Raw genomic sequence first — 12346 nt, 5'->3', positions numbered from 1 at the left:
TGGGATTACAGGCCACCGTGCCTGGCTCATTGTAGTTTTAATGGGAACCAGATTTGATTTTGGAAAAATAAAAGCATGAAATGTTCTTCTGCCTGCGTACTATGTAGCAATTTGTACCCTCTATCAAGGTTCTTTCTTATTCTTTTTTTTTTTTTTTTTTTTTTGAGTCTCATTCTTGTTGCGCAAGCTGGAGTGCAATGTTGTGATCTTGGCTCACTGCAACCTCCGCCTCCTGGGTTCAAACGGTTCTCCTGCCTCAGCCTCCCTAGTAGCTGGGATTACAGGCACCCACCACAATGCCTGGCTAACTTTTGTATTGTTTTAGTAGAGACGGGGTTTCGCCATGTTGGCCAGCCTGGTCTCGAACTCCTGACCTCAGGTGATCTGCCTGCTGTAGCCTCTCAACTCTTCTCTAATTCTGAAATCGAATTCGTATCCCCTACTGAAAAGGACTGCAGGGCTGCACCCAGGAAACTTTGGCAGTCACAGACACCTGACTTAGGAGCAGAGCACTGTTTGTCAGTTACTTGCATAGAGCGCTTCAGCTCTAAGGACTTGAAAAGTCTTTAAATCACAGTCACCGGGAAGATTCCAAGCTCATGCAAATTTCTTTTTAACTTTACTATGTTCTTTTTTACTTTCCTTTTTAACAAGATAAATCCTTTATACTGATTCCCTCCTACATTGTAATCATTCCTACTATCTCAAGTTATGTGATGTGGAGGAGAGAGCAGGCCTAGGAATGAGGATGCTCTTAGATTTATGGGCACTCTTCTGTTCACTTGCTGTGTGATGGTTTGCAATGTGCTCAGTTTCTCCGTTTGCCTGAGAGCAGTAATACCCTTGGTGGTGCAGGGATTAAAGTGTCATGGTGTGGTTGTTAAAATTCTGGGTGTGAATTGCACCCCATTTGCTGCAGTGTGTACCTACACATAAAGCACTGCTGACAGTATTCACTACTGTCAGAAAAAAAAAATTGTCATGCTGCAGAATCAGGCTGTGAATAGCATCAGGAATTGTAATAGCAATAATTCACCTCCATGTGGCCTGGGCAGGAGAAATAAGCCCATCCTCCAATGATGGAAAATATCCAAAAGCCAGAACTGTAGTACTTGAATCCACTATGTTGGATTTGTTGTTGTTGTTGTTGTTGTAAAGGGCTCTCTTTCTTGACTCTTGTCCAAATGTCATATCAATCATTTTGAGGTAAGCTGGTCTCTTTTAGTCACATGCATCTGCATCCATTTTGCCTGTGAAATTAACGGCCTGTCTAGCATTATACTCAATTTGTAACCTAAATTACTCCTACCATAAATTGGCTAACCTAGAGAGACCCTTTGACCTCTAGGCTGTGATGGAGCAGCCTCTTTTCTGTTACTAAAACTGAGGATCGTTTGGTCTTACACACTTTGTATGTGTGTGCATACACAGATGCATGCATATTAGTGTGGCTGCAAAGGAATAGGGCAAAGGAGAGCTGCAAAGCTGAGAAATGCTCCTCTATTGCCTATAGGCCATTATGTCTTGTTAATACTGATCATGATAGCCACATTTGGTTTTCATTGCAGAATTTATTTGTAAGGATCAAGCAGTGGTTATTGGTCAAACCAATCCACATTGCCAGCTTTGAAGTGTTCAGATGCAATTTTTTTTTTTTTTTTTGTGACAGAGTTTCACTCTTGTTTCCCAGGCTGGAGTGCAATGGCACCATCTCAGCTCACCGCAACCACTGCCTCCTGGGTTCAAGTGATTCTCCTGCCTCAGCCTCCTGAGTAGCTGGGATTACAGGCACGTGCCACCATTCTCAGCTAATTTTGTATTTTTCAGTAGAGATGGGGTTTCTCCATGTTGGTCAGGTTGGTCTTGATCTGCTGACCTCAGGTAATCCATCCGCCTTGGCTTCCCAAAGTGTTAGGATTACAGGCATGAGCCAACTTGCCCGGTGGCAAATTTTTAAGTAAATGCGATAAAAAATCAACTGGTGATCTTGAATTATGTGGGCCTAAAGATCTCAGGCACCCTCAAGCAAGTCTGAATTCCCTGAGACCTGTTCTAGTTTCACTGAATAGATGTTTACTGAATGAATGTGCAGGTATCCCTGGCTGCTGTTTTTTTGGATCTGCTGTTTCTAGCAGCTTTCATCTCTATTGTTTTGAGACTCAGTACTAAACCTCAGCCTGAAGTATCTGCCTGGAATCAGGAGCTGGAGGGCTGAGCACAGGAGAGAAAGTGTGAGCCACCTGTACACAGCACCGTGGTCTCTGGAACATGAGCAGCCTCATTACTCCCTGTCCCTGTCCTCATCTCATGCTCAGGTCTGCATGCTGTTTGGCAAACAGAACCCACCTTCCCTCCTTCTGGAAATCACCATGGCATCTTACTAGAAATGATTTCTTGTGGAGAGCAATGGCTTTGGAGTTGGACAGAACTGGCGTGACCTGACGCGAGGTGCTTACTTACCTCCCTAAGACTCAGTTTTTCACCTGCAATATAGGGATAACAGTATTTGCCTTGAGGGTATTAAAATGCTAATTCATGTAAGGTACAGGATCTGGCACTACAATAAGCACTAGTGGTGGCCATTTGAGCCAAATGCCAATATTTCTAGCCCCCCTCCCCCTCCCACCATGGAAAACACTTCCTGGCCCCCCTTGTTGTCTGGGGCCTTGTGACTAAGTGGCCACTGGCAACATTCAAGATGGCGACTGCTCTGTCAGTTCCACAGGGAGGAGACCTGGATTGGAGTTCCCAGTCTCCAACCTGTGATGGACGTAATAAACCTTTGCTCTTTTAAGCTACTGAGATTGGGGGTTGTCTATCAGTACAGCATAATCTAGCCCACCAATCTAGCACCACGTAAACAGTGGCCATTTAGTCTATCATTGAGTGCTGCACTGTGTACGGAAAGATGATGCTGGGCTCAAACCATTCCTCGCATCATATGTGTAGTTGGAGGAGCAGTGACATTAAACTAGAAGGTTGGATTGCTACTTCTGCAGTTACTGGTCGTGTGCTGACCAGGGGTAAGTCACCTGTCTCTCTGATTTTGCCATATGGGAATGCATATCTATATCCTCCTCATGAGGTTATTTTAAATTAAATGCTGCGTTTTCTATGAAAATGTTTTCCATACTTTACGTATTGTGTTTAACTCTCCAGATCTTGAACCCAGGTACTATTTATGCCAGTTCTTTTTTTCCCTCATTCCCACCCCACTTTCCCGATTTATAACCACACACATAGTTTTGCCACACACAGTGGAGGAGAGGAGTTTTTTTTTTTCTTGCAGGGGCCTGTTAGGCACTGCACTTGCTGTCTGGGCACATCTGCACACTTTAGACCAGATAACACGGGGTCTCTCCGTATGGGTGGGTGACCTGGAAATCATGTAATGGAAATGAAGAATGGTTGTTTAAACAGTGAGTTCCCCTTTGGTTAGAGTTCTTACGAAGAGCTGGGCTTGGTGTGCCACCTAGCTGTGTGTTCCATTATCTTGCAAGAAAAAGTGACAAGCAGAAAATTTAAAAATATTGCTATTTTAGTTTTCAAGGTTAGAGATCACCAGGATTTAGTTAAACAAACGCTTTTGTTTTTGAGAAGCTTATGTCTGGGCAGTATGATCTACTGGAACCATTTCTCTTTGGAAATGAAGATATAGTAGTCCTGGCTCCAATATCAAATTTGCCATTTGTTTGCCAGCTACCCCTTGGCTCATATGAGATCCAGGCAATGGCTTAACTTCTCCAAAATGCACACTCTCAAATGTTCAAAAGTGCTTATTTAAGCAGTAACCATAGTGTATATTCAAAGTAGAAAAGTAGGTTGAAAATGTTTCCTTGGGGGAGGGGAAAGACTTAACATGGAAAATCAACATGCCCACAAACTTCTCTAATTCTAGGTCAGCAAACGTAACTAGAACAAATTCTTTGGTAAATTCAGACTGATGTATAAGATACAATTTTTTTCCGGCTATCTTGACTTTTATTTATCTAATTGCAGCCACAGAGTTGTCATATTTTTGTTGTAGTATTTTCATGTACTAAAAAGTCAGAGGCGTTAAACTGTAATTGATGTTTAAATAGGTGTAATCGCTCCCGTCAGAGAAAGCAGTCCATGTTCATTTCAGAGCCCAATGAATCGCAAGAAAACATATTTTCACCAAGTGTTGATCAGATACTTCCAGCGGCAAACCTCTTTCTGGAGAGTGTATCAAGAATTGCCATGGCATATGAAAATGAGTGGATGCTTGCGGGGGTTGTGCGGCTTTCTCTCAAGCCCTAGGTAAGTCTTGCCATTTTTATCATTGTGTTTAGGCAGATTTAGCTTTCTCTTTTACCGGTTCTATGTTTAGATACCCATGGTTCCCTTGAACAAGTTGTATCATTCATTTATCCATTCAACCACCCATTCATTCATTCAGATGGAACTATCCTCTGGCAGCAACTTCTGTGGTTGCTGGGTCTCCAGGGTTACTCCCCTTGGTCTGTCAGGCTCTGCAGAGTGTTCATTTCTCCTCTTCACTCTATATGGAGTCCTCTCAAAGTTAAGTGGCATTCCAGAGAGAGGAGGGCAAGGATGAGAGCTGGAAGAGGGTAAAAGATTGGGCAAGCTTTGCTAGACCCTGCTATCTGCTTCCCTTCCATTCCCTTCTTTTCCCTACACTACTTTCCCTTCCTTCTGCCTCCCTCCCTCCCTCCCACCCACCTCCCTTCCCTTCCTTGTCTCTTTCTTCTTTTCCTATTACTCATTAATTCAGCAAACATCTATTTATGACCGATCCTGTCTCCCACAACCTGCTAGGCCCTGAGGGTGCAGAAGTGAATAGATATAGCTCTAAGCCTGTAGGTGCTTTCCATCTAGTGGGGGAAGATGTGGAGCCAGAGAATTACTATACATGATGGTAATGCCTCACTAGAGCAATGACGCAATGAACTGTTGCAAGCACAGAAGAGGGAGGGCCTGGTGCTCTGCCTAGTAGACCCAGGGAGCCTTCTCAGAGGAGGGGGTTTCCTGGGTGGATCAGGAGAATTGGCTTTGACTGCTGAAGAGTGAAAGGCTCATATTTATCTGACCTCCAAAAGATATGTTAGGTAAGATGTTTATGAACAGGCTACTGAAATATGGTAAGTAGAAGAGCTTCCTTTAAGGCCTGAAATACTAAAATTATATCTATTAATATATTATGTCACAAGTATCACAGACTTTATATCAAAAATCCAAAGCCCGGGCTTCTGGACAAGGCTGCACCTCGTTCACTTCTGGAATGTATTATTGGAGGCCGGCTATGATGTCTCTGAGGCCTACTTACTCTCAGTGGCCAAGATTAAAGCAGATCAGTGCCATACAATGAGGAAGAGCTGTATACTCTCAGGTATGTGAGTCGCAATCTTTCAGTAGTCCATTTTGGTGGGATATAGAGTGGCCAAAGTTATGATTCTCCTGTTTCCTCACATAATTCTGATCAATCCAACAGACCTCCCTGATTACTCCTTTCTACAACGGAAGCCAACAAGTTTTGAAGAGAAGAAATCAGGAAAAAGTGTTAATTTTGCAATGGGTTCTCTTTATCTTCTTGCAGTGACTTTTTTTTTTTCTTTTTCTTTTTCTTTTTTCTCTTTTTTTCTTTTGAGATGGAGTCTCACTCTGACGTCAGGCTGGAGTGCAATGGCGAGATCTCGGCTCACTGCAACCTCTGCCTCCCAGGTACAAGTGATTCTCCTGCCTCAGCCTCCCAAGTAGCTGGGACTACAGGCACATGCCACCACGCCCGCCTAATTTTTGTATTTTTAGTAGAGATGGGGTTTCACCATGTTGGCCCGGATGGTCTCGATCTCTTGACCTCGTGATCCACCTGCCTCAGCCTCCCAAAGTGCTGGGATTACAGGCGTGAGCCACTGCACTAGGCCACAGTGACTTTTTTAGGGGTTTGTCCTTAACATTCTTTCTGTCTCTCCACTTTTTCGTGGCTTCAACCACAGCCTTGGCACCTTCTGTCTTTCCAGCTTGAACCTCTTTTTGGAGTACCAGGTACATCCCCTCTTTTATGAGAGCTAGTAAGAGTGTTATTGCTTGATTAACAACTTTCCTGAGTGAGCAGTTAACACTTCAAATTAAATAGGTGAAAACCTACATTATTTCAGGATTTTCTCTCCCAAATTGTGTTTTCCATGATCCCTCTGTCTGCTGATGGTAGCAGCAACTTTTTCCATCACTCAGTATTGAAAACAATACTTCAAGGTGTCCTCAATCAAAATGAGGACAGCTATTCTTTGACCTTCCGCTTTACTGGCTTGGGTTTGGATAGCACTTTGGTTAATATTTCTTCTTTGTTCTCCATAAGCAAGCCCCTTTGCCTGCCCTCTCTCCTCTCACTCTCTCTCTTTCATTCTGCATTTCCTGGCTTATTAAACACAGTAATAGCCTTCATTCATTCTTTCAACGAGTATTAACTCAGCACCTTCCCTGGACTCATGGAGTCACTGACACAGCAATGAACAAGGAAATGAAATCCTTCTGGCTTTACAGTTCAGTGATCAGAACAGATTTTGAGCATTTGTTACGTATCTGGCTTTGAGTTAAGTACTTTATATATGTCATTTTGTTTAATTCTCATAAAATTGCTATAATACTAGTAATATCTTGATTGAAATTAAGGAAACTGAGTCTCAGACAGGTAAGTTGCTTGAGGTCTCCCAGATGGGAATAGATTTGGGCTTCACCACATTTGTACCCCTTTTGATCCTTAAACATCTAGACTTTGCCTTGATCCTTATTGTCGTGTATGATTTAATTCCGGAATTTGTCTGACCCAGCAATCATCCACGTGGAAGAACCCAGGCAATCCTCATGAGGATACACGCGTGTGGAATGCAGCCAGGATCTGTCTGGACATGGATCTATCTGGAAGTGTGTCAGTGCTTAGGGATGCGGGGCAGGGGAGTGGAAGGAAGGGGGCAGGAGGGGATGGTTCTGTTTGTCACAGAAAGCTGAACAGTAACCAGAGGAAGACTAAACCTCCAACAGGGGTAAAGGTCCTTCCAGATAACGCTGCAATTGCTTATCATAGCATGGTTGTTATGGTGATGGAAGGGGCTAGGGGCTGACAGTTGAAACTGGGAGGAAATCACCTAATATTTCAGTGTGTAAAGATTTCCTGGATGTAAATGAGCCAAGTTAGAATTAGGTGGGGAACATCGTATAGCTCTCCTGGTGATTCTGTAAACGTGATGTAACCTGTATCAATATCTAAGATCCTGCTGGTTCGTGTCTGTGTTACTCTGGACCCCCAGGGGCCTCTCAGCAGGGAGTCCTGACCTCCATAATTGCCTCTGACATACATCAGATTCAATCATGGCCAAGTCCTGTAGAATTTACTTCCATGAAGCCTCTGGCATCCATTCGCTCATCTCTCCCAGGGCCTCCTTTTGTCTGTCTGAACCAGTTTCATAAAGCAAGACTGTGATCCAGCCTCTCTACTTATTGTAGCTCTTCACTGTCTTACCTTACCTCCCACCCTGGCTGGGAGAGTCAGCCCATGACCATTTGGGGGAGTTCTCCCCAAAGTCCTTCCAGGACTGTATGGGCTTACTTTTCTCTCTTTGTGAGTTGCTGAAAGTAGAAGTCACAAGGTTAAGTCCTTGTCACCAAAGCAATAGAGAAATTTGTTAGATTCATCAGAACAAGACTTAATTACAGCAGGAATCTCATATCATAGCCGTAGGAGGTATTACAGTGGCCTGGTCAGCTATCTGGACCTCCCCAGACATGTTTTCTTATCATGATTATGTAGCCACACACAGCCCTGAATCAATTCGCCCTCCTGGGGTGCTGCTGGAGGTAAGACCCTTAACTGGACTATTTTTTTTTTTCAAAGAATTCTGGGAGAAATCCTGTTTTATAGTGTGCCATCCTGGGAGCTGCCTGCCAGTTCAACCCTACCCTCCTTTTATAATAAAGAGGTCTGGACAAATGCTGACCTTCCTCCAGATTAATTTGACACTACTAACTGAGGGCCTGCTTGTGCCATACATGGTGTTAGATGCCAAGGATGTAGCAATGATAAGACAGACACGGATCTTGCTTAAGGCAGCTTATGGTCAGGTGTAAATGACAGACGTTAAAAAGCAATTTGGCCTGAGAGGAGATGTTCAAAATGGTGGTGGCACGGAACATAGAGCAGGGAGGTGTCTCCTTGTTTTGAATCTGGCAAAGTGACAAGGGGAAAGAATTCCAGGGAGAGGGAACAGCATGGTTGAAGATCCAGAGTTGAGAGGGAGCGTAGTGAGTCTGAAGAACTGAAGAGTTCAGCATGGCTACAAGAGAGGGTGGATAGTGAAGGCGAGCCCTGAGGCTGCAGAGGCAGGCAGGAGCCCAAGTACCAAGGTCATGCTAAGGAGTCAGCCTTTGTCCAAACAGCTGTGGGCGGCCATCAGGGATTTAAGTAAGATGGTAACCGCTTTGGTTTTTTTTTTTTTTTTTTTTTTTTGAGGCGGAGTCTCACTCTGTAGCCCAGGCTGGAGTGCAGTGGCCGGAACTCAGCTCACTGTAAGCTCCGCCTCCCGGGTTTATGCCATTCTTCTGCCTCAGCCTCCTGAGTAGCTGGGACTACAGGTGCCCGCCACCTTGCCCGGCTAGTTTTTTGTATTTTTTTTAGTAGAGACGGGGTTTCACCGTATTAGTCAGGATGGTCTCGATCTCCTGACCTCGTGATCTGCCCATCTCGGCCTCCCAAAGTGCTGGGATTACAGGCTTGAGCCACTGCGCCCGGCCCTGGTTTGGTTTTAAAAGGTCACCTTGGGTGTTGTGTAAAGAATGAAACAAAAAGGGACAAGTGTGGTGTCACAAAGAGCTGCTAGTGGTAATAACCCAGAAGGCTGGCAATGTTGGCTTAGAAGGTGGGGTAGAAGGTTTGAAAATAGAATCCACAGGATGCAATCATCAAGTAGGTGCAAAAAAATGGAGGAGTCAGAGATGACTCCGACGGCTCTGACTTGAATGACCGGGTAGATGACACGGCCATGGGCCAAACAGGACACACTCCCAAAGAGGGGGTTGGGGGGACAGAACCCATGTGGAGTTTGGAGTCACTGTAGAAAGCCAGGAGGGGGTAATCACTGGGCTCAGAGGAAAAGAGCCAGGCCAGAGGCGCATACCTGTTTTGGGATGGAAGCCAGGAGAGGGAAGGAGATTGTCAAGGAAGGGGAGAAGAGAAGTGGGCCTGGGAGAAAACTCCAAGGGCTGAGCAGGGGAGAAGGAAACAGCAAGGGGAAGAAGGAGGGGTTAGAGAGGCAGGAGGAAAACTGGGACTGAGAGTTTAAAATTCCTCCAAGGGAGGATGGATGTCAACTAAATTAATTTAATTAAATATCTTCAGATTCCATTTTGAGTTACCATCTTCTCTATGCTGTGTTGAAGCCCTACTCTGATACTTGAGATTTTTAGTAAAAGTCTGTTACAAACAAATGGTTTGGAGAAAATAAAGGGGAATCCATTGTGTTCTACATTTGAAGACCGTGGATCAGAGAGGGGACAGCAAGCAGCCTCAGGAAGTGCAAACCCAGCTGGGACTTGGGGGCCCAGGTGCGGGCAGGAGTTTAGGGTCCAGAGCATCAGGTAGAGTCAGGCATCACCACTGAAGCCAGATAGATGGGGAAGGGGATGTCGGACAAAAACGCCTTCCCCCAAACCCACCAGTGGGAAGAAGAGGCTTGAGGAGGGGAGGGCCAGATCCCGCTATCGGGTAAAGAACTTTCCAGGCAGGCATGCTTCAAAGTAGAAAGGGAGCTCCAATTCCTGGGGTCCGTGGGAGCATCCTCCCAACCACAGTGCCTAGCCTCACGCCCCATGCAGGAAATGACTAAGGATTCCTTTTTAGGGTCTCATTCTTCATTATCCCCTGCTGCTTTGAGAGATAAATAGGCTACTTATAGTTCTGACTGCTGCCTGCTTCTGGAAAGTTCTTTAAAATCCCAGAGTTTTCTGAGGGTGCCTCAGTCTCATTAGTTGGCTGGGGGACTGGAAGGGTGTCTGATGTCTCTCCCGCTCCTCGCTCCTTGTTGCTGCTGCTGGGGGTAAGACCCTTAACTGGACTATTTTTTTTCAAAGAATTCTGGGAGAAATCCCGTTTTATAGTGTGCCATCCTGGGAGCTGCCTGCCAGTTCAACCCTGCCCTCCTTTTATAATAAAGAGGTCTGGGCAAATGCTGACATTCCTCTCGCCTAGTTCTTCCCTCTGGACCGTGAAGTTTGGCTCCCTCTGGTGGTTTGAGAATAACAAACATAACAGATTGATGGGAAATGATGTGCAGTTTGGAGTCTTGAACTTGTATCTCCTTGGGTGCTTCTTGCCCAGTCTACTTGGCGCCTAGGTTTGTCCTTCCTTGCGGCACTCATCTAGGGAAGTTGCATCTCTGACTGATGACCGGTAGAGAGGGCTTTGAGCCTAGAAGACAGCTTCTAGGCTTGGGTTAGTTTTTGTAGATTTCCTGTGGCATGATACTCTTGTTTTTGGCGGGAGCCCTGGACCACATCAAGGTGAAGAAAATCCAATTCTAGCTGAAGCTGCATTTCTGGACTGTGTCAAAGACTAGGAGAGACAGACTGGGAGCAGATGTGGCATGTGCAAGCAAGTGATGGAGGTGCTCAGAGACATGATGCCTGTGTATCCAACTGCCTATGTAAGTCTGCACTTGGATATGGTCTCCAAAACATCTGAGACCTAACATGTCTAAAACTGAACTCATGAACATCCTTCCAAAATCAGGTTCTTTCCCAGGAACTGTCTCTGTAATTCTCACCTTGGAGTCATCCCAGACACCTTCCTCTCCTTTACCTCCTCCCCAAATCTATTTCATCAATGAGCCCTGACATTTTTTACTTCCTGTTTTTCAAACTTACTCACTTCTCCATCTCTGCCACCACTGTCCTTCTCTAAGCTATCAGCAGGGCAGCCATATACCATTGTGGAGATTACTAATGTGCATTTAAGGTTCCTCTGTGTCTTTTCATGGTTTAGACTTCATTTATTTTTATTGTTGAATAATATTCCATTGTATGGATTTACCATGGTTTGTTTATTCTTTCACTTGTTGAAGGATATTTTGGATAATTTCAGTTATTGGTGATTATGAATAAACCTGCTATAAACATTTACATGCAAGTTTTTGTGTGTGCACAAGTTTTCAAATCAATTGGGTAAATATCTGGGAGTACAATTGTTGGATCGTATGGTAAGAATATACTTGTTTTGTAAGAAACTGTCAAATTGTCTTTCACAATGGCTGCAAAATTTTACATTTTCACCAGCAATGAATGAGAGTTCCTGTTGCTCTGCATCCTCATCAGCATTTGTTTTTGTCAGTTTTTTGGATTTGGGCCATTCTAATAGGTGTATAGTGGTATCTCATTACTGGTTTAATATGCAATTGCCTAGTAACAAATGATGTTGACCATCTTTACGTATACTTACTTGCTACCTGTACATCTCCTTTGGTGAATTGTCTGTTCAAATCTGTTTACCATTTTAAAATAAACTTTATTTTAAGTTCAGAGGTACATGCGCAGGTTTGTTATATACGTAAATTGCATGTCATGGGGGTTTGGTGTACAGATTATTTCATCCCCCAGATAATAAGCATAGTACTTAATAGGTAGTTTTTTGATCTTCACCCTCCTCCCACACTCCAGCCTCAAGTAGGCCCCAATATCTGTTGTTCGTTGCATGTGCATTCATTGTGTGCATATGTACTCAATGTTTAGCTCCCACTTATAAGTGAGAACATGCAGTATTTGGTTTTCTGTTCCTGCATTAGTTTGCTTAGCATAATGAACTCCAGTTCCATCCATGTTCCTGCAAAAGACATGATCTTGTTTTTTTTTTATGGCTGCATTATATTCCAAAGTGTATATATACCATATTTTCTTTTTCTTTTTGAGACAGGGTCTTGCTCTGTCACCCAGGCTGGAGTGCAGTGGCGTGATCTTGGCTCACTGGAACCTCCCATTCCTGAGTTCAATCCATGTTCCTGCAAAAGACATGATTTTGTTTTTTTTTTACAGTTGTCTTGTTCACCCATATTTTCTTTTTCTTTTTGAGACAGGGTCTTGCTCTGTCACCCAGGCTGGAGTGCAGTGGCGTGATCTTGGCTCACTGGAACCTCCCCTTCCTGAGTTCAAGTGATTCTCATGCCTCAGCCTCCTGAGTAGCTGGGACTATAGGTGTGGCACCACCACACTCAGCTAAGTTTTGTATATTTAGTAGAGATGGGGTTTCGCCATGTTGGCCAGGGTGGTCTCGAATTCCCTTTTTTTTTTTTTTTTTTTGAGACGGAGTCTCGCTCTGTCGCCC

General features: G+C 44.3%; 1 protein-coding gene across 1 annotated transcript in view; it reads left to right on the top strand.

The window, feature by feature from the left end:
* The window catches only part of LOC105506884 (tetratricopeptide repeat protein GNN), an 86186-nt gene that overhangs the window by 37811 nt on the left and 36029 nt on the right, over positions 1-12346 (top strand). The window contains exons 8-9 of the mRNA XM_011935165.1: positions 4083-4281; positions 5193-5371. Of these exons, the coding sequence (XP_011790555.1) occupies positions 4083-4281; positions 5193-5371 (378 nt within the window). The remainder of the gene's footprint in view (positions 1-4082; positions 4282-5192; positions 5372-12346) is intronic.

This window comes from Colobus angolensis, unplaced genomic scaffold (assembly GCF_000951035.1).
Source record: "Colobus angolensis palliatus isolate OR3802 unplaced genomic scaffold, Cang.pa_1.0 Scaffold10, whole genome shotgun sequence".
Classification (NCBI taxonomy): Eukaryota; Metazoa; Chordata; class Mammalia; order Primates; family Cercopithecidae; genus Colobus; species Colobus angolensis.
The sequence above is the reverse complement of the archived record's forward strand: the minus strand, read 5'-3'. Positions and strand labels throughout refer to the sequence as shown.